A 23,248-nucleotide genomic window follows, 5' to 3' on the forward strand; every position below is an offset into this window, starting at 1 on the left:
CCCAGTTCAGCATTCCAAAAGGTCAATTTCTCCAAGCTTACCTTGGCCACACTTTTATCTCCACTAGTCATGGCCCTCATCATGGCACTTTCCCATTCATCTGCCTGTCTCTCACACTCTCTCTCTCTCTCTCTCCTGCTCTTCCTCTCTTTTTCTCCTCTCATGCACCTCCCCTCTTTCTCATCCTCCCCTTCCATTTCCCCTTCCCTCTCTCCCCTTCTCTCCCCTTTCCTCTCCCTCTCTCTCCTCTGCCTCCTCTCCTATCCCTTTCTCTTTCTTCCCCTACTGCTCTGATCTGTATTTGTGAACATTTATATGTCCCTCTGTTTCTTCTGTCTCTCTCTCCTCCTCCACGTTCTCTCTCCCTCTCTCTCCCTCTCTCCCTCTCTCCTTCTCTCCCTCTCTCCCTCTTCCCCCCCCCCCAACTGTCCTTCCAAACAACACACTCAAAATGCTGGAGGAACTCAGCAGGCCAGACATCCTGAAGGCCAAAACCCTTCAGCAGGACTGGAGAGAAAAAAAGATGAGGAGCAGATTTAAAAGGTGGGGGAAGGGGAAAACCACAAGGTGATAGGTGAACTTCTGGTAATGTTTCCCCCCCACCCCTTCCTTCACCATGCCCCACTGTTATTGCAGTGGGAATCATTTAGTACAAGTGCATTAGTTCAGAGCAGTAAGACTTTTTAAGTATTGGCAATGAGGGCACACAGCCTCTGCACATAGGGTAGGTAGGTCAATAGTATCCAAACAATTAGAATAAACCTCCAAGAGGACCACAACCGTGTTGTGGTTTAGAGGGCTTGCATATCTCAATGACCCAGAGAGCTATGTTAGCTGGAGTCAGGGCTTTATGCTTTGGCTCTTGGTAGGGTCATCCATGCCAAACAGGTCAAAGGGTGGAGGGCAGGTTAAGAGTGGTCCTCCGGTCTTCCAGGTTCAGGGGTTCAGCTCAAAGCTAACAACCCTGACTGGTAAAACAAAACTGTTTCAGAAACAACAGTGAAGAATCCTTCTACATTTGAGTGTGATGATATTCCTGAGTCTCCACCCGGGGCTTGCGTGACTGACAGTAGTGAAAACTGAGAGGAAGCTGCTGACATGATGAAGGAAGACCTGAGGTGGAGGATCTTCATTGCTGCCCTAAATGCCAATGCGTAACAGGCAGTAAGTAAGTAAGTAATTAGAATAAAGCCCACAGAAGGGAGACTAGATCATAGCGAAAGACGATCAATATAGGCAGTGTAATTTCTAGAGGATATAAACTACTGATGGTGATTCTATTCTGAAAAAAGTGGTTTCCAAATTAATGCATTGACAGTCACTATCTTGCAATCGCATACAATCTCATTCTGGTTTTTTACCTTTTCCCTCTATTTAGAAAACGTATTTATTGTGACATACTGGGCTTGAGTCATTTAGTCCAGTCCTCCACCTTTCAATGTTATTGGACTTGGCTTTCTATCTGCCAAGAATAGACTGTTGACACTTTGGGCTGAGACCCTTCATCATGTCAAGCGCTTATCACAGATAGTCTCTAGAATCTTATATACATTTTGTTCTAGGCTGGAGAGTCATTCATCAAATGACACAATTCTTAAAGGAATGTTGACTACAAAGCCACAATTGTTTTCAGCCAATAGGTGAGACTAGAACTAGGGGATATAGCCTCAAGATTCAAGGGAGTAGATTTAGGGTGGAGATAAAGAGCAACTGCTTGTCTCAGAGGGTGGTGAATCTGTGGAATTCTCTGCCCAATGAAGCAGTGGGGGCTACCTCAGTAAATATATTTAAGACAAGGTTGGATAGATTTTTGCATAGTAGGGGAATTAAGGGTTATGGGGAAGAGGCAGGGAGGTGGAGATGAGTCCATGGCCAGATCAGCCATGATCTTATTGAATGGCAGAGCAGGCTTGATGGGCCTGATGGCCTACTCCTGCTCCTATTTCTTATGTTCTTATAATACAGATACTCCCCATCCCCTTTTCCCTCTCTCACCTTAACTATTTGCCAGCCCATCATCTCCCTCTGGTGCTCCTCCCCCCTTTTTCTTCCATGGCCTTCTGTCCTCTCCTATTATATCCCCCCTCTCCAGCCCTGTATCTCCTTCACCAATCAAACTCCCTGCTCTATACTTCACACCCCCCCCCCCCTCCGGTGCTCCGGTGTCTCTTCCCACTCCCCCCCCCACCTTCCCCTAGCTTTTAAATCTACTCCTCATCATTTTTCTCCAGTCCTGCTAAAGGGTTTTGGCCTGAAATGTCAACTTTACCCTTTTCCATAGATGCTGCCTGGCCTGCTGAGTTCCTCTAGCACTGTGTGTGTGTTGCTTGGAATTCCAGCATCTGCAGATTTTCTCTAGTTTGTCCTTTCAATCAGATAGCTTCATCAACAGCTTCTCAACCATTGGAGCCTGTTCTCACTTTTGCAGTTCATTCCCTTTGTCCTATTCATCCTTTCCTCACCCTCTTCTGCTCTCACCTCCTCAGTTTCAATGCCAGGCTTGAAACTTTTAATTCTGTTTCTCCGTCTAGAAGTGCTACTAACCTGCTGAGTGTTTCTAGCATTTCTGTTTCTTTCAGGTCTTCAGCATCTTCATCTTATTAATATTTTCAGTGGAGAATTTGTTTCTGTCTTGGAAATGAACACAGTAAAGAAGGTGATTAACATCTTGTAATGCCTTTCAACATATATTAGGACACTTTATAACCCATAAAATTCTGTTTTATGTTATATAGCCTCTATTGTAATACAATGAAGAAAAAATAAAATGAAGGAGTTGTAATTTCCTTTTCTTAATAAGGCATGTAACTAGTTTACTGCACTGTATAGGACAATATTTTCTCAATGAAGATTCAAAATAATTGGTAAAATTGCACATAGGACCATGACACAGGAGCAGAATTAGTCTATTTGCCCCATCGAGTCTGCTTGCCATTTCATCATGGCTGATCTATTTCCCTCTCAACTTCATTCTCCTGGCTTCTCCCCATAACCTTTCACACTCTCACTAATCAAGAACCTATCAACTTCTGCCTTAAAAACACCCAATGACCTCCGCAGCCACCTACGGCAATGAATTCCATAGATTCACTACTCTGGAGCTGAAGAAATTTCTCTTCATCTCTGTTCCAAAATAGATGTCCCTCAATTCTGAAGCTGTGGCCTCTGGTCCTTGACTTCTCCCCACTATACGAAACATCCTTTTCACATCTACTCTATCTTGGCCTTTCGACATTCTATAGGTTCTAAATTCCAGTGAGAAAAGGCCCAGAGTTATCAATCACTCCTCATACAATAAGCCTTTCATTCTCAGAATTATTCTCGTGAACCTCCTTTGAACCCTGTCCAATATCAGCAAATCCTTTTGTAAATAAGGAACCCAAAACTGCTCTCAATACTCCAAGTGAAGCTTCAGCAGTGCTTTATAAACCCTCAACATTACATCCTTGCTTTTATATTCTAGTCCTCTTGAAATGCATGCTAACATTGACTCAACCTGCAAATTAACGTTAATAGAATCCTGCATGAGTACTCACAAGTCCCTTTGCACTTGGATTTTTGAAGTTTCTCCTCGCTTAGAAAATAGTCTATGTTTTTATTCCTTCAACCAAAGTGCATGACCATACACTTCTCGACACTATATTCCATTTGCCATTTCTTTGTCCATTCTCCTAATCTGTCCAAGTCCTTCTGCAGACTCCCTGCTTCCTCAAAACTACTTGCCCTCTACATATCTTCATATCATCTGTAAGCTTGCCATAAAGTCATAATTCTATCATCCAAATCATTGTATAACATGAAAAGAAGTCCTAGTATTAGGTCTACAGTGAAAGTAATTTTTGGAAGAAAGTTCCTCTGCTAACAAAAACTCAAGAGATAAGAAGATGTTACATCCCAGATGTAAGATTTTCATCAGTTGCTTTTATAGTCTTTGACAAATTCCATGAAGGAATCGTTAAGAACCAATTACATTTCAACTGTCCATTTCTACTGCAATATGCTCTCTAAAGGACTTCTGACCATTGGTGTAATTTGGGGGTTCAAGGAGTCATGATGCAAAGAAGCAAAAAAACAAAGACAGTTAAGAAGTTTAAGTGTGAATGAGTGATAGAATGAGACATATGGTGAGAAGAAATAAAAATTCTTCATGTATCATTCAGTCTCTCCACTCCATTGTAGACGTTGTTTCTATTATCTGCATCCCTCACACTTCTCTGCAACATAAAACTCTTAATTGTTTCTCTCTCTCAACAGGTACTGCCAGACCTATTAAATATTTCCAGCTATTTCTGATCTTAATTCTGTATACAGTACAGTAGAATCCTGTCTATAGATTGTAGCTTTGGTGAAATTTTCACAAATCACCTAAGATTCAAAAGCCATTCCTGAACAATTGTCAGCTGTCTCAAATTGACTTCAGCACTTACTGTATTTAAGTAATGCAGTTAAATGTAAACAGATCCTGTTATCACTGCTGAAAAAAATCCTTCTTTCAAAGTATAAGGAAACAAAGACTTTTATGAGATGAATTGCAGCTGGTGATGGTCCACCAATATTTGATTGTTGAAGAACATCTAACGTAAAAACATTGAAAGAATAATGTAACCCTGCATTAATCATTTAATTACTATTGCTGTTCTATTGTTCTCAAACAGACAACTGAATTCATGGCCAACTTCTTGTTCTATGTTCACATCTGACAAAAGCCAGCCCAAGTAACACAATGGTCTACTGTTGCATCAAAGAGAATTGACAGTGTGTGAAGCATTATTGTTCTGCATAGTTTGACCATATTGTTCTCATTAACAGATAGGGAAAGATGCAGAAGCAGTAAGTAACTTGCTCACTTTTGGATCAGGTACTGCAAGTAGTTTGACCATTGGTGTTTCTGCAAAAATCTCGTCAATTCGCTATCGAGTCTTAAAAGGATTGCGTTGTAGAATGGAGAAACTTATGGAAGTCGAGGTTATTTCTGTGGCCAAGATTGAGGTTTTATTTCGAAGTGACAAACTGAAGTGCTTTTTTACAAAGTGACTGCAGGAAGACGTTTCTCAGGGTTACACAGAAACATAGAAAACCTGCAGCACAATACAGGCCCTTCGACCCACAAAGCTGTGCCGAACATGTCCCTGCTTTAGAACTACCTAGGCTTTACCCATAGCCCTCTATTTTTCTAAGCTTCACGTAGCCATCCAGGAGTCCATCGTTTCCACCTCCGCCACCGCCGCCGGCAGTCCATTCCACACACTCACCACTCTCTGTGCAAAAAACTTATCCCTGACATCTCCTCTGTACCTACTTCCAAGCACCTTAAAACTATGCCGTCTTGTGTTAGCCATTTCAGCCCTGGGGAAAAGCCTCTGACTATCCACACAATCAATGCCTCTCATTATCTTGTACACCTCTATCAGCTCACCTCTCATCCTCCATCACTCCAAGGAGAAAAGGCCGAGTTCACTCTACCTATTGTCATAAAGCATGTTCCCCAATCCAGGCAACATCCTTGTAAGTCTCCTCTGCAACCTTTTTAAGGTTTCCACATCCTTCCTGTAGTGAGGTGACCAGAATTGAGCACAGTACTCCAAGTGGGGTCTGACCAGTGTCCTATATAGCTGCAACATTACCTCTCGGCTCTTAAACTCAATCCCACAGTTGATGAAGGCCAATGCACCGTATGCCTTCTTAACCACAGAGTCAATCTGTGTAACAGCTTTGGGTGTCCTATGGACTCAGACCCCAAGATCTCTCTGATCCTCCACACTGCCAAGAGTCTTACCATTAATGCTATATTCTGCCATCATATTTGACCTACCAAAATGAACCACCTCACACTTATCTGGGTTTAACTCCATCTGCCACTTCTCAGCCTAGTTTTGCATCCTATCAATGTCCTGTTATAACCTCTGACAGCCCTCCACACTATTCACAACACCCCCAACCTTTGTGCCATCAGCAAATTTACTAACCCATCCCTCCACTTCCTCATCCAGGTCATTTATACAAATCACAAAGAGTAGGGGTCCCAGAACAGATCCCTGAGGCACACCACTGGTCATCGACCTCCATGCAGAATATGACCTGTCTACAACCACCCTTTGCTTTCTGTGGGCAAATCAGTTCTGGATCCACAAAGCAATGTCCCCTTGAATCCCATGCCTCCTTACTTTCTCAATAAGTCTGCATGGGGTACCTTATCTATGGCTCTACTTTCATCAATGTGTTTAGTTACATCCTCAAAAAATTCAGTCAGGCTCGTAAGGCATGACCTGCCTGTGACAAAGCCATGCTGACTATTCCTAATCATATTATGCCTCTCCAAATGTTCATAAATCCTGCCTCTCAGGATCTTCTCCAACAAATTACCAACCACTGAAGTAAGACTTACTGACCTATAATTTCCTAGGCTATCCCTACTCCCTTTCTTGAATAAGGGAACAATATCCGCATCCCTCCAATCCTCTGGAACCTCTCCCGTCCTTATTGATGATGCAAACATCATTGCCAGAGGCTCAGCAATCTCCTCCCTCGCTTCCCACGGTAGCCTGGGGTACATCCCGTCCAGTCCCAGCGACTTATCCAACTTTATGCTTTCCAAAAGCTTCAGCACATCCTCTTTCTTAATATCTACATTCTCAAGCTTTTCAGTCCACTGCAAGTCATCCCTACAATCACCAAGATCCTTTTCCGTGGTGAATACTGAAGCAAAGTATTCATTAAGTACCGTCGCTATTTCCTCCAGTTCCATACACACTTTTCCACTGTCACACTTGATTGGTCCTAATCTCTCACATCTTATCCTCTTGCTCTTCACATACCTGTGGAATGCCTTGGGGTTTTCCTTAATCCTGTCCACTAAGGCCTTCTCATGGCCCCTTCTGACTCTCCTAATTTCATTCTTAAGCTCCTTCCTACTACCTTACAATCTTCTAGATTCCTATAATTACCTAGTTTTTTGAACCTTTCGTAAGCTCTTCTTTTCTTCTTGATCAGATTTACAACAGCCTTTGTATTCAATGGATCTTGTACCCTACCATCCTTTCCATGTCTCATTGGAACGTACCTACCCAGAACCCCACACATATACCCCCTGAACATTTGCCACAGTTCTTCCATTTGTTTCCCTGGGAACATCTGTTTCCAATTTATGCTTCCAAGTTCCTGCCTGATAGCCTCATATTTCCCCTTACTCCAATGAAATGTTTCCCTAACTTGTCTGTTCCTATCCCTCTCTGATGCTATGGTAAAGGAGATAGAATTGTGATCACTATCTCGAAAATGCTCTCTCACTGAGAGACCTGACACCTGACCAGGTTCATTTCCCAATACCAGATCAAATACAGCCACTCCTCATGTAGGCTTATCTACATAGTGTGTCATGAAACCCTCCTGAATACACCTAAAAAACACTACCCCATCTAAACCCCTCACTCTAGGGAGATGTCAATCAATATTTGGGAAATTAAAATCTCCCACCACAACAACCCTGTTATTATTACTCCTCTCCAGAATCTGTCTCCCTATCTGCTCCTCGATGTCCCTGTTACTATTGGGTGGTCTATAAAAAAACACCCAGTAGAGTTATTGACCCCTTCCTATTCCCAACTTCCACCCACAGAGACCCTGTAGACAACCCCTCCATGACTTCCTCCTTTTCTGCAGCTGTGATGCTATCTCTGATCAACAGTGACATGACCCCACCTCTTTTGCCTCCTTCCCTATCCTTCTGAAACATCTAAAGCCTGGCACTTGAAGTAGCCATTCCTGCCCCTGCACCTTCCAAGTCTCTGTAATGGCCACAACATCATAGCTCCAAGTGCTGATCCACAATCTAAGCTCATCCGCTTTACTCATAATACTCCTCACATCAAAATAGACATATCTCAAACCATTGGACTGAGTGCGTCCCTTCTCTATCACCTGCCTATCCTCCCTTTTGCACTGTCTCCAAACTTTCTCTATTTGTGAGCCATCCTCCCTTTCCTCCGTCACTTCAGTTCAGTTCCCACCCCCCAGCAATTCTACTTTAAACTCTCCCCAATAGCCGTTGCAAACCTTCCCGCCAGGATATTGATCCCCTCGAATTCAAGAGCAACCCATCCTTTTTGTACAGGTCACAACTGCCCCAGAAGAGGTCCCAATGATGCAGAAATCTGAATCCCTGCCCCCTGCTCCAATCCCTCAGCCACACATTTATCCTCCAGCTCATTCTATTCCTATATCCACTGTCACGTGGCACAGGCAGTAATCCCAAAAGTACTACCTTTGAGGTCCTGCTTCTCAACTTCTTTCCTAACTTCCTGTAGTCTGTTTTCAGGACCTCCTCCCTTTTCCTACCTATGTCATTGGTACCAATATGTACCACGACCTCTAGCTGTTCTCCTTTCCACTTCAGGATATCGTGGACGCGATCAGAAACATCCCGGACCCTGGTACCTGGGAGGCAAGCTACCATCCTCATTTCTTTCCTGCGTCCACAGAACCATCTATCTGACCCTCTAACTGTAGAGTCCCCTATCACTGCTGCCATCCTCTTCCTTTCCCTACCCTTCTGAGCCACAGGGCCAGACTCTGTGCCAGGTGTGCAACCACTGTTGCTTCCCCCAGGTAGGTCATCCCCCCCCCATCAATACTCAAGCAGGAGTACGTATTGTTAAGGAGGACAGCTACTGAGGTACTCTCTAGCACCTGCTTCTTGCCCTTCCCTCTCCTGAGTGTTTCCCACTTATCTGTCCCCTGTGGTCCCGGGGTGACTACCTACCTATAGTTCCTCTCTATCACCTCCTCACTCTCCTTGACCAGACGAACGTCATCAAGCTGCAGCTCCAGTTCTCTAATGCAGTTTCTAAGCAGCTGCAGCTCGACACACCTGGTGCAGATATGGTCGCCTGGGAGGCCAGGAGTCTCCAGGACCTCCCACATCTGACACTGAGCACAGAAAACCGGCCTCACACACATACTTACTGTTTTTATTTTAAATAGATAACCTACCTGGCTTTGACCCTTTATTGCCGAAGCCCCATTGAGCCAAAGCCTTCCTACTCTGTCTCCCACTACTCTGATGCCCTCTCTGTAAATCTGTCTTCCTTTTAAACTCTTCCTACTGTTCTCACTGGCCGACCTCCACGCACTTGTACAGTCGTGCCCCGTTCAAACTACTGAAGAAATAACCGTCACCTTTTCAACTCTGCTTGCTTTTAAGCTCTTCCCGCTGTTCTCACTGGCCGACCTCCACGCGCTTGTGCAGTCATGCCCCATTCAAGCTGCTGAAGAATAAACCATATGGTTGTATACCATATACAATGATAATCAATGTACATTGATCTTGAATAAAGAAATCCTGTGTTTCATCAACTGTTTTATCCTTTTTGTACCTTGGACCTGCAAATTTCTCCAATTCACAACTATCTGGCCAATGGACAGCTTTGGTTTGAAGGCAGAACTGAATGATTGTTTGCTGTGATCTCTGTTGTGCCAGAGGCATCCACAGGATTTTGGATTTACATCCTTTTGGAGGGCCCCATTGAACATATAATTATACATCCTTTACGCATCTTTTCCATGCTTAATTATTATTGGAAAGCCTACATTTTTCCCTTCACTCACAGAGATCAGTAACGCCAGAGATTCTACAGATACAACACAAAGTGTTGGACGACCTCAGCAGGTCAGGGAACATCTATGGAAATGAATAAACTGTTGAAGGTTCAGGTCCTGTTGAAGGGTCTCAGCCCAAAAGCCTCTCCATAGATGGCGTCTGATCCGCTGAGTTCCTCGGGCATTTTGTGTACATTACTCATCATCCCTTTCAGTTTTTGTTTCAGTCCTCTGCCACAGACCCTCTCTTTGACCTCTTTGTCACTGGTCTTACACAACCCATGATATGTAGCTGTTAGAAGTGAATTTTTGTCACATTCCTATGAGGAGACAACTGTACTTATCAAACTGGACAAAGTATCCCCCTGCTAATTTGAAATATGTTCCCATGAAGGTTAAGTTCTTACCTTGATACTTACCTTGAATAGAATGTGGAAGTGTTTAGGCTTCAAATTCTTCACAAATTTAGTGCGTAACCTTCATGTTAATCCGTTGTCATTTCAGTGGCCATGATGTTCAACAGAAACATTAGAATGAACAGTGTCAGGTGCTATTAACCACACAGTTCCTTGTTAATATATTTGGCTCTGATTGATTACTTAACTAATTTGTTAATCCTTCATTGTCCCTCTTTCTGCAGAATCTGTGTTGAGTTTCGTAGATGACATTGCTTCTGGATCCAAGACCCCATGTGTGATGTTGGGGAAAGTTCCTGACACAGTGTCAAGCTCAATATCATTAATAATCAGATGCCTTGAGCCTGATACTACATACATGTGAGTAGATACTGAGAATATTCTATCAATTAATTCCTTTGCAGAATTTACCTGAAAGGAAAGAGGAAGTTTCCGTGAAGTTTACCGTCAGAAAATTGAGGAGGATCAGCAATGGTTAAATAGGACAGCGTTTATAAATTTCACTTCTGGAGCGAAAATACATAGTTTGCTGAGTGAGAAATTTAGAAGTCCGCTGTAATCTCTTGCTTCCAGTGGTTATGCATTGAGTAAACCAACTCGCTGAAACAGCATCCTTATAGAAAGGAACCTGTTGAAAGTTATATTGAGAAAGGCAAGGGCAAATGCCAGAATAGCATGAGATGTGTTATTGAGTGGTATGTGAATCTGTCCTATAATCAGAAATACAGTATTTGGATATATGTTTCCCTTTTTTTCAACTCCATTATCCCTCATGTTGACTAACACAACGTTTCAAATAGTAACACACTTTGCAGTTTATTAATCCAAGAGTTTAAAGTGATTTAAAAGGTACTTTACTTTTATTAACTTCCTTCATGAATCTATTAGCTAAATGCTTCCATGAAGTGAGGGATCACCCAGCAACCCTGATCTCATCCAGTTAGAGATATTCCATTTGTTCCGTCGACCCCTACTATCACTGCATTTTCAAACTCACTTACTTTCTCACTTTTCCCAATTTTGATACACAGTATTTGATGAAACACATCTTTCTCTAGGGCTACATGACCTATTGGGTGTTCCTAAGGTTTTTTGTTTTATTTTCAGTTTCCAGCTATATGTTTTACTTTCATACCTAAATTTGTCTCATCAGCAAACTGAGCACTGGTCCCTTTGTCAAATCACTGGAAACATACTTCACACCAGAAAAAGATCCATTTATGTCAAGTTTGCCAAACAATTTACTCAGTACCACTTTCCTGATGATTGTAACCTTCCAGAGTTCCTTCTCTTACTTTCAATTCCTGATTTACAGCTATTTGCTGACATCATACATAGTGATGAATGATGCAAAATACCAGTTCACTGTATCTGCATTCTCCTTGTTTCCATTATTAATTTTCTAACGTTCAAGAGGACAAATGCTCACTTTCTGACTCTTTCTTAATGATCTAAAATTTAGATTATAAATGAACCCTTATGTTTTTATATACAGTGGATTCCAGTTAATTAGGGAAGCTCCTTAGTTGGGACAACTCTTAAAGAGCAAACAATAATCAAGAAAGTAGCCTGGTTTCTTTCATTTATTTGGGACATTTTACCATTTAATTGGGGCAAGAGGCTGTTCCCAAACAGTTTCGAACTAACGTGAGATGGGTGCACTTGTGTGGCTGTTAGACAGTACACCACGCTTACAACAAACAGTTTTTAAACAGTGTCAGTTGCATGCGCTTATGTTCAAAAAGCAGTGATTTTTGTCACCTATAGTTGTTGAAAAATAAGCAAAAAGACAATTCAGAACCGTTTTGCTCACTGTGGTTTCAAGCATTCATGCTTGGAGATGCCAGAATCGACCAGGAGTGAAATTGAAATGATTTCACTACTTCAACAAGTTAGGGACTATGAAGAATTTGAAGGTATCAACAATCATCTTGAATGTTACAATGAAAATGATGATTTGGAGGATGCAATCATTGTATGAAGGCAGCCCAGTATCTACCTTACATGTTTGTGCTGATTTTGTTCATTTACAGTCAATCAAAAGAATGTGTACACTAGGTGAATTGCTCCGTTGATAACTATTAGAAGCTAATACACAGTTTTGTAATGCTGTGGTAGTATTGATAGCATTCTAATTTGTTCTATATTTTATTTAAATATATAATTTGTTACTCGCGTAAATGGTAGCTTGCCTTTTTAATAACTTTTTAACTACTTCCATGAAACTTAGCTAACTGGGAACTTCAGTTATCTTCTGCTCTAACTTTCAGCCATTCTTTGAACTTTTATTATATTCTGTCCAATCTTGTGACCTGCCACCTGAGTTTGTGCAATTGTGAGGTTTTCTTTCAGTTTAATTTTTTTACTGTACATTTTTGCAACATTGAAAGGAGCCATTTCAGATTATCAAGTCTATGTCTGTTCCAGAACAATCCCATTCCCTACTAGTAGTACAATCACATGAGCCGAGTATGTGTTCTACTATGAATTTGTCTATTAATGGATCCTCAGGTGGCTGTAGAGGCCGATTTGTGATGTAGATATTGTGGTGCAATGTGGACACAAGTAAATGGTACCTGTGGTTAGTGGTTGGGTCTTTTGGTTGTTCTTTGACTCCATTTGCTGCTGCTGCTTGTTTTCTGTGATACAGCAGAAGTCGCTCTCATGTACCACAGCTCCTTCTTAAACATATTTCCTCCAGGTGTATCTAATAATTGTAATTAACAGGCATCCGTTAGTATCATCAGACCATGGATTTGTGCCTTGGAAGGTTTCCAGGGCGCAGGCCTGAGCGAGGTTGTATGGAAGGCCAGCAGTTGCCCATGCTGCAAGTCTCCCCTCTCTACGCTACCGATGTTGTCCAAGGGAAGGGCATTAGGACCCATACAGCTTGGCACCGGTGTCGTCGCAGAGCAATGTGTGGTTAAGTGCCTTGCTCAAGGACACACACGCTGCCTCAGCCAAGGCTCAAACTGGCGACCTTCAAATCATTAGATGAACACCTTAATCACTTGGCCATGCGCCAACACTTTAATTGTAATAGCATCCCAATTTTTAGATGTAATGTTGAGTTTTGTCAGGCTGATTTTTATTTTATCTTTGAAGCATTTCCTTTGCCCACCAGGGGCTTGTTGGCCTTCCTTCAACTGGGAATAAAAGATCTGTTTGGGCAGACATCCGAATGACATGACCTATCCCTTGGAGTTGGTGCAACACTCACAACACGCTGGAGGAACTCAGCAGGCCGGGCAGCATCCGTGGAAACGATCAGTCAACATTTCGGGCTGGAACCCTTCGTCAGGACTGAAGAGCGAAGGGGCAGAGGCCCTATAAAGAAGGTGGGGGAGGGTGGGAAGGAGAGTATTGCTTTATCGTGATGGAGATGCTGTTCATGTTGGCCTCCTCCAGTACGCTAGTGTTAGTGCATCTATCCTTCCAGCTGACCCTCGGGATATTTCATAAGGTTGTTTGGTGGTGTTCTTCCAGGGCTTTCACGTGTCTACTGTGGGTGGTCCATAATTAAGTTCCGTAAAATCAAGTAGGTAGGATGACTGCTCTATGGACCGAAAGTTCTATTTGTACCTTCAAATTTGTACCTTCTTTTCCTTAATCTTGCATAGGTTCCACTTGAACTGCTGAGGTGGTGGTTGATCTCTCGGTCAATGTCTGCTTTTGAGGAGAGAATATTGCCAAGGTAGACAAAGTGGTCAATGTTTTCAAGGGCAATATCAACATCTTTCATGGAGGGCTGGATAAGTGGCTGTTTGGGCAGGACTACTATTGCTGAGTACTGTGGTTGACATGCCGATAGGCACTAGCCTCAGTATTCGTAAGTACTTGTCAGGGCAGCCATATCTTGATAGCATATGCCAGAGAGCTTGGCGATCTACTGCATTAAATGTCTTTGTCTAATCTATGAAAACCGTACAAAGATTGCCTTTTTCACAGCATTTTCCTGTAATTGTCATTCTCTGAAGATTATGTCTACGGTACCTCTGGATGGACTGAAACCACATTGCGATTCAGAGAGCATTTCTTCAGGTAGCGGAAGGAGTTGGTTGACAAGGATATGTACAAGAACTTTGCCTGTTGTTGACAGCAGGAGACGTCTCTGTAATTAACACAATCCACATTGTCTCTCTCCTTGAATATGGTCACTATTAGAGTATCCCTGAGCTCTGAGGGCAGTTGTTGCTTTTCGCAGATCTTCAAGAGCAGGATGTGTATGTGGTGCGGGAGTGCTGGTCTAACTAACTTTGTTGCTTTTCAGGCTTCATGAGTCTTTCACATTGGGAGGATTCCCCCATGTCTCTGGCAGATTTGGTTAGTAACCTCTGGTTCAGCAGTGCTGTCACGGTTAAGAATTTCTTGAAAGTTCTCTCCCCATTGATCATTGATATTCTTCCAAACGTTTAGCAAGGTCTTCACATCTTTTCAGTGCAGGGGATTTAATCCAAAGTAACTTGGACTATTTTGGTGGCACTGAGGAAACCTCTCATGTCACCAGTCTCTGGACTTCCAGAGCTTTCTCAGTCCACTACAATTTACTTAGTTCCCTTACACTGCGCTGGACATTTGCCTTGGCTCTACAGTAAGCTTCTCTTTTGGCCTTGCTACCAATGTCATTCTGCCTAGCACAAAAGACTTTCCTTTTCTTGGAGATAAGTTGATCTGCCTCCTTGTCACTATCATCAAACCAATCCTGATGCTTTCTGGACTTATACCCAAGGGTGTGTTGCAGGTATTGATAATGGTGGAGTTAAGCAGACCCAAGTGTCCTTCGATATTGTCTGGATGTTTCTTTTGGAGGTTTTTCCCAAACAAGGCCTGAAATCGCTGTTGAGTAGCAGTATCAAACAGGCTGTCAAGTTTTAGTCTTGGCCTGGTCTGCTTCTTATGAACCCTTCTCCTTTTCATCTTCGAGTCTAATGGTCATGATAGAGAGGATCAGGTGATGATCTGTCCAGCCATCATCTGTGCCAATCATGATCCTTGTGATATTTACATCACAATGGTGCCCATTTTGGACCATGATGAGGTCAATGAGATACCATTGTTTAGATCGGGGTGCTGCCAAGATGCCTTGAATTTGTTTTTCTGACAAAAGAGTTCAATGGTTCCATTTAATATCAGAGAAATATACAACCCGAATTCTTGTTCTTCACAGACATCATGAAAACAGAAAAATGCCCCAAAGAATCAGTGACAGTAAAAATGTTAGAACCCCAGAGATCCCTTACTCCCTCCTCCCACACACAAACAGTAGCAAATCAATGACCTTCTCTCCCTCCTCCACTTAATTCTGCAAAAAAAAGCATCAGCACCCTCTACCCACCAAGCAAACAAAGCCCTCAAGAAAGGCCATGATCTGCAGTGCAGCAAAAGCTAATTGGTCACATCATCAAACTGACATACCACAGGCTCTCTCTCTCGCCAGTAAAGGGACAAAGATATGTCATCATTTCACAGTGAGATGGGAGCATAACAAATCAATTCATTGATCTGCGATGATGGAGACTACTGCATCATTCCCCCCCCCCCCACCTTAATAGAGAATGCCTGTGCGAGACTTTGTTTAACTTGGGGAGGCTGATGCACAGGAGCCACCATATGGTCCCTGGCAGATCGGGATCAGGATCCCGTGGCATGCAGTGCAAAATGACTGGGAACCCTTCACTGCGGCAGCCTTCCTCCTAGGTGAACAGCAAGTAATGAAGGAAGCTGGATTCTTCTCAAGGGATCATCACCTTGTCACGGTGGAAAGGCTTGTGAGTTCCTGAAATCCCAAGAGCAATGCCATCCTGAGTTTAACTCCTGGTAGGGTCACCCCTGGAGATAAGACCAAGGGGGAAGCTCCAGACAAAGAGCAATCCAGCTAAGACCTCAACAGTGGAGCTGGTGGAAGATGATGACACTGTAACCTACTCTTCCCACATTCCCATGAACATCCTCGAAGATCTACCACTCATCCACACAGCAGATGTAATTTAGAATGACCAATTACACCACCGTTGTCTTTACAACTACTAATATTTTAAATTTGCCACAGGTGGTAAGTCCTGCCCTTCATTTGTTCTTCCATGTTGGGGTGCATCTATTTTGTGTATTCTGGCAGAGACCCTCAAAGAGCTGCAACTACATATCAGTATAGCAGTTAGTGCCATACTTAACAGCACCAGTTGTATGATTGGGATTTGATACCAGCTGCTGTCTGTAAGGACTTTGCACGTTCTCCTCCGACTACATATCTTTCCTCTGGCTGCTTCATTTTCCTACCGAATTCCAAAGACGTGCGGTTAAGGTTGGTAATTACAGACATGCTATGTTGGGCTGCCCAGCATGATTCTCACTGATTTGATTTGACATAAACAATGCATTTTACTGTATGTTTCAATGTACGGCGCATGTGACAAATAAAAAGCTAATCCTTAAAAATCTTTCAGCACATCTGGACTGACTGATCACTTAACCTAATTTGCCAGTTCACTTTAGCTAGCTCCACTTTCATGTCATCCCAGATGCCCTTATTTATGTTTAAAATATGAATCTTGGACCACTTCCTCATTCTAATATCTCATTTGGCAGATGTTTTGAAGCTGATGTGTCAGATGTTATGGATCAACATGATTGCCATCGAGCTGAGATTATAACCCACATTCCCGCCATCAGCTGTACCATCCATTCCCATCTTTTTCCTTGGCCCATTGCAGCTGAAACCCTCTTTTGTTGTCTCTAAATTTAATTATTCCAATGCATGTGCTTTTTATAAATGTGCATTGATCCAAAACCCTGCTGCTTATATCATAAATTGTTTTATCTTGTTCACCCTGCATGCTTATCCTCACTGGCTCCTATTACAAGGGATTCACAAAGATAGGCTTCAAATCTGAGTCTACAATAGCAGACATCCCACCCTGCAAAAACTCCTTTCAGGGAGGTAGCACTATCAATTTGCGGGATACTTCCGGGAGAGATGGGATGTCTGCAATAGAGTAGCTCCTTAGCAGCTAGCCAGCTAGTTTAAATAACATTAGCTATGCTAATGAACGAATAACACCTGTTAAACTCACCTCAACATGTCTTTTACAGTCTTAACCCACCACGGGCAATAGAAAAGTCACTGTTGCAAACAGTGCAGCGAGCAACACTGTCATTATTTTGACCCCTTTTAGGCAGGGGTACACTTTAGTGTAGTCTGGGGTGACGTACGTTTTATATTTTCTTTTTTTGGAACACTCTGCCATGGCGCGCTCTCGCTCGCACTCTCTCTTGCTCTCTCTCTCTCTCATGGTCGCTTGCGCGCTCTCGCTCTCTCTCGCTTGCACGCTCTCTGTCATGGTCGTTCTCACACTCTCTCTTGCTTTCTCTCGCTCGCTCTCAAAAAAATTGATTTCCGTGATATTGTATATAATTTGCGGGCATCAGGGAGCCACTATTAATATGCGGGAGACTTCCGGAACTTCCAAGAGAGGTGGGATGTCTGCAATAGCCCTGAAGGTTTGCCTTCACTCTTTTTCAGCATTCCTTGAACTATACAACTCTCCAAGGATGCTATGTTCTTTCAGTTCTACCTGCTTCAATGTCCCTGATAGTTGGCAAACATGCCTTTGGCTCCTTAAGCTCTAAGCTCTGAAAACCATATTTTGGGGTCAGCTGTTAAAAGTTTTTCACCACCTGAGTTAACTTTTGATTGCGCCCATTGCTGCCCTACCTTATGAAGCACTGAGAGGCACCAAACATGCCAAACAAGCAAGTTATTGTTATACTTGCTTAGCTTGCATAGTACACGAGACCACATGGATAGGAGGGTGAATGCACAGGAGGGTGGTGTAATGAAGATGAAGGTGTTAACTCTGTTCCAAGTTTCTGTTAGTATTACATTCTAATTAGATCCAGGAGGTGTTTGAAGTAAGGTCAAGTTAATTCCTTCCATAGGCTTCCTTGCTCTTTTCCAGAGAGTGCATAGTTCCCTCGCAATCGATCTTGTTTTAAGACATGACTGAAATCAATAAGACAAAATGTTCAGTATGGAATAAAACTCAGAGTCTGGTTTAGGAATCATCTGTTAATTCCATCAATCCTGTTTCACAAGTACAATCAGAGATAAAGTGCAGAATGCAGATTTAAATTCTATTTTCTAGTGTAATGAGGCAATGAAGGGCAGGTTACAGACAAAGAAAAAGTGATTTGAAAAATCGATGGAGCTGCAGATGATTGAAGGAGGTGCGTGGGGTTAACTGAAGTCTTTAAAACTGCAAAGTGAGACTGGAGAGAGGTAGAAGCAATGATTATGGGATCTGGCTTGAAGGAACGTATATATTTACTGTTGTTCAGTTCTGGTCACCTCATTATAGGAGGTATGTGAAAGCTTTGAGAGTGCAGAGAAGATCTACCAGGATGCTGCCTCAACGAGAGGGCATGTCTTATGAAGATAGGTTCAGCAAGCTACGTCTTTTCATTTGGGAGCGAAGGAGGATCAGAGATTAGAGGTGTATGAGATCATATGAAGCATAGATCAAGTGGATATCCAGAGACTTTTTCCCAGGGCAGGAATAGCTATTACAAAGGGACATAATTTTAAGGTGATTGGAGGAAGGTACAGGGGGATGTCAGAAATAAATTCTTTATACAGAGAGTGGTGGGTGCGTGAAATATCCTGCCAGGGGTGGTGGTAGAGGCAGATACATTAGGGACATTCAAGAAGCTTAAAGATAGGCACATGGATGATAGAAAAATGTAGGGCCGTAATTCTCTATGTTCCTAGGACAAGGAAGAGGAGACTATATTTAAAGTGAAGTTTGTGAGACAATCAAATGTGCTAATGATAGGTGTGTATGCCAGATCAACATCAAAATATGGGTAAGCAGTAGTAGAAGTTAAGGGGGAGGAAAGAATGTGATGGCAGAGTGGTTGTTTGGATTCAGATTGCCGTTAATGAGCAGAACTGGTTGAGAAATGGTGTCTGTACTTTCCATTATTGATGCTTGTACTCGATCTTGAGACTGGAATATGTGGAGAGTAGTGATTACTTGTACCATTCAGCTCAAGCAGTTACTAAACTGACAGTAAATCAATACATTTAATCCCTTTTCATAAACTGTGCACTTTGACATATAGCTGTTGTTGGATAACACCTGTTCTGAATTCAGGTGAACTGTGGAAATATTCATCCATTTTACAATCATCAGCCCTTCCAACTACACTGACAATATTCCTGTGCTGAAGAAATACTCACACATTTCAGTAACCGTTAATAGTCAGCCTGAAAATTATGATTGCCAAAATAGTGAATTGCCATTTAGTTCTGGGACATTGTTTGGACTTGCCAGAAGTTTTAAATGTCAGGGTTCCCATATTTCAGTTGGACCCGCATTTCTGTTTACATTTTTGAACTCATCAGTTTATAAACAGATTTGCAATAACAAAAGATGTCAGTAAGTCTTTACCTGGTAGCTCCTTTGTGAGAGATCATGGACTGGATATATAGGAACTGCACCAGGTTTTAGTCTGATCGAGAACAATGATATAACTAATGCACCATTGCAAGAAGAGCTTAGTCAGCTAGGACCAAATTCAGAACCCAATCCCCCAGAAATGGTTGTGCAAGAACAGTACAGTAAGTATACTTGATGTTTCACATCTCCAGTGACCCTGGTTCAATCCGCTCCATTCATAATCCCTGTCATGACATTGCACTCTAAGCACTTTAAAACACTTTTCATAATTCTCTCTACATTCCAATTATTTATGTTTTATGCACACTTTATTCCATATTAATGCTTTAACCTTTTATTCTTCATGATTGTTGAATCTTGATTTTTGTTGCATGTCCCACCCTGACCATCAAATGCCTAATACATATAAAATAAAGTTGATCCTTGATCCTGACCTCCAGTGCTGTCTGTATGGAGTTCTTTCTCCTTGTGACTGCATGGGTTTCCTTCCTTGTGCAAGGATGTGCGGGTTGGCGTACAGGTGGTGGTAGAACTTGGGAATGCAGGGAGAAGAGTTTATCGGGAAAATTAATTGGTCTGTAAGATGGCAAAGACTCGATAGACTGAAATGGCCACCTTCTATGTTGTAAAAAATATGAAAACATAAGAACTGACTCCTCTAAAAGTTTATGAATTACTGGAGGTTTGAAAATTGGGCTTAACAGATTTTGGTAGGGTGAGATGAGAAGTTAGGGCCAAGATCAGCCATAACTCCATGGAATGATAAAACTTGAGAATATGAAAAGCTTCAGAAATGGGATGTTTACTTTCTCTCCATCTCTGCTTTGTCAACTCTGAATACAATACTAGTTATTTGAACTCCTGAATATATTAGGAGTTATTTTCTTACTTATTGCACAAAGTTCAAAGTAAATTTATTGTCAGAGAACATATATGACACCATATACAACCCTGAGATTCATTTTCTTGCAGGTATTCACAGCGAACACAAAGAAACACGATAGAATCAATGAAAAACAACACACAAAGACAGACATATAACGAGTGTGCAAAAGACAACAAACTGTGCAGATACAAAAAAGAACAAGTAATAAATAGATAAATAATTTTCAGAACATGAGTTTAGAGTCCTTGAAAGTGAGTTTATAGATTGTGGAATTCGGTTCAGGGTTGAGGAGAGTTCAGCAGCCTCGTAGTTGAAAAGTAATAACCGTTCCTGAACCTGGTGCAATGAGTCCCGAGGTTCCTGTACTTCCTTCATGATGTCTGCATCGTGAGGAAATTACGGCCTGTATGATGGGGGTCATTGAAGATGAATGCTGCTTTCTTTTGGCAGCGCTTCTTTTGGATGTGCTCAATGGTGGAGAGGCATTTTCCTGTGATGGACTGGACTGTATCCACTATTTTTTGTAGGCTTTTCCATTCATGAGGATTGGTGTTTCCATGCGAGGCCATCATACAACAAGTCAGGATACTCTCTACTGTGCACCTATAGAAGTTTGACAAAGTTCAGGATGACATGCTGAATTTACGCAACCTTTGAAAGAAAGTAGAGACGCTGCTATACCTTCTTTGTACTGCCACTTATGTGTTAGACTCAGAACAGATTGTCTGATATGATCACATTGAGAAATTTAAAGTTACTAACCTCTCCACCTCCAATCCACTGATGATGACTGCCTCATAGATCTCCAGTTTTCTCTTCATCTACTGAATAATCAGCTCTTTGGTTTTGCTGATGTTGAGTGAGATGTTGTTGTTACGGCACCATTCAGCAAGATTTTCAATCTCCCTCCTATATACCAATTCATCACTACCTTTGATTCAGCCAACAACAGTAGTGACACCACCAAATTTAAATATGGGATTGGAGCTGTACCTAGACTCACAGTCAAAAGTATAAAGTGAGTAGAGCAGGGGACTAAGCACACAGGTCTGTGGTGCACTTGTGTTGACGGTGATTATGGAGATGTTACTGTCAATCCGAGCTGACTGGATCTGCAAGTGAGAAAATCGAAGATCCAATTGCACAAGGAGGTATCAAGACCTAGGTCTTGGAGCTTATTAATTACTTTTGAGGGAATAGTAGTGTTGAATGCTAAGTTGTAGTCCTGATGTATGCATCTTCACTGTCCAGATGTTCCATGACTGCATGATGAGCCAGCGAAATGGCATCAGCTATTGACCTGTTATGATGGTAAACTAGAGTGGATCCAAGTCACTCCTCAGGTGGGAGTTGATACGTTTCATGACAAACCTCTCAAAGCACTTTGTCACAATGGATGTACTGTAACTGCTACTGGATGATAGTCATTGAGGCAAATTTCCATGTTCTTCTTGAGCAGCACTGGTATGATTGAAGCCTGCCTGAAGCAGGGGTTTACCTCAGTAAACATTCCTCCCAGTTGATTTACATAGGTCTTTAGTATTCGACCAGGATGGTATAAAATAAAATATTGTGAACTATGCTAGCTCCATGCTAAACAACCTCATGTGAACAATTTCGCCTGTCTTTATTTTGCTTTACCACTGTAACATTCTCTCCTACATCTCCATCAAATCCTCTCTGATCCTTTTGGCACTTACTTGCACTAATGGTTAACTTAGAGTGGCCATTAAACCACCCAGTATGTTTGGAATATTGGATCTACCTGTAGGAAGCCCATATGACCATGAAGAGAATGTGCAAACTCTACACTGGCAGCACATGAGGTCAAGATTGAACCTGATCTTTGGAAAAGTGAACCAACAACCATGCCAACATCAGATGCCCAGCTTCATCTGTTACTCTAAAGTAACTGACCCATTTATTTGCTGCACTAATTCAAATCAGAATTTATCAATCATAATGTAGAAGGAAGAAGAAGAAGAATAAGAAAGCCCTTAACTCCGAGTGGAGTCATTGGGACACCGTCACAATGGTGTTTTTTTAGTAGGCTTTCTTATTTTTACGAGGCTGAGTTGCTAGCTCGACGTTCAACCCAGCACGGATGGAAAGCATGCAAGGAAGCTGGCTGGATTCAAACTCGGGAGCCTTCGCTCCGAAGTCTGGTGCTGATGCCACTATGCCACCAGCCGGCATAATGTAGGAGGAGTACTGTAATATGTCAAGGTAATGAGATTTTAGAGCAATTATCACATCTGATTGAGATAAAAATGTTTAGAGCATCATCCAAGATCTACCATAGAGCATTTGTTTTGTTATCAAGGAAAGTTTCACACTGGTGATAATCCATCAGGGGCTTTAGAGGCATTAGTGCACATCTTTCTCTGCGTATGGAACCGTTTAATCAGGCTGTGTATATCATTAATGTCTTATGCAGACCACTATATAGTTTATCATAAGTCTGTACAATGTTGGACTTCGTTACTTCACTTTGTTCTGCTAGGTGTATCATCACCAACAGTGTATTAAGGTCTTTTCTAATGATCTTTATCTGTCAGGTATTTCAGTCGTCTGGTCACAAAGTTCTAGTCATTTCACTGCAAGGACAATTATTTATTGGACAGCAATGATATCAATAGATTCTCCTGTCTCAAATTTCTTCAAATCTTTCCAGAATGCTGTTCTTTGCTCTTTTTCTCTTTGTTTCTCTCTTTCCTGTCACTTAAACAAGCATCGAGTTCTTTACTGTTCTTTTCCACTGAGAAATCCTCTGTCTTTCTAATTTTTTTTTTACTTGCAGACATTGGCGATTTTCCTACATCACTCCCATGTTTGAACAAACTTTGCCAACTATAATTCAGAATCTAATTCAAACAATTTAAGTTAAATTTCTCCAG

General features: G+C 42.0%; 1 protein-coding gene across 1 annotated transcript in view; it reads left to right on the forward strand.

Moving 5' to 3' along the window:
- The window catches only part of astn1 (astrotactin 1), a 2,762,425-nt gene that overhangs the window by 2,684,712 nt on the left and 54,465 nt on the right, over window positions 1-23,248 (forward strand). The window contains exon 21 of the mRNA XM_072274559.1: window positions 10,235-10,370. Within this exon, the coding sequence (XP_072130660.1) occupies window positions 10,235-10,370 (136 nt within the window). The remainder of the gene's footprint in view (window positions 1-10,234; window positions 10,371-23,248) is intronic.

This window comes from Mobula birostris, chromosome 12 (assembly GCF_030028105.1).
Source record: "Mobula birostris isolate sMobBir1 chromosome 12, sMobBir1.hap1, whole genome shotgun sequence".
In the NCBI taxonomy this organism is placed as follows: Eukaryota; Metazoa; Chordata; class Chondrichthyes; order Myliobatiformes; family Myliobatidae; genus Mobula; species Mobula birostris.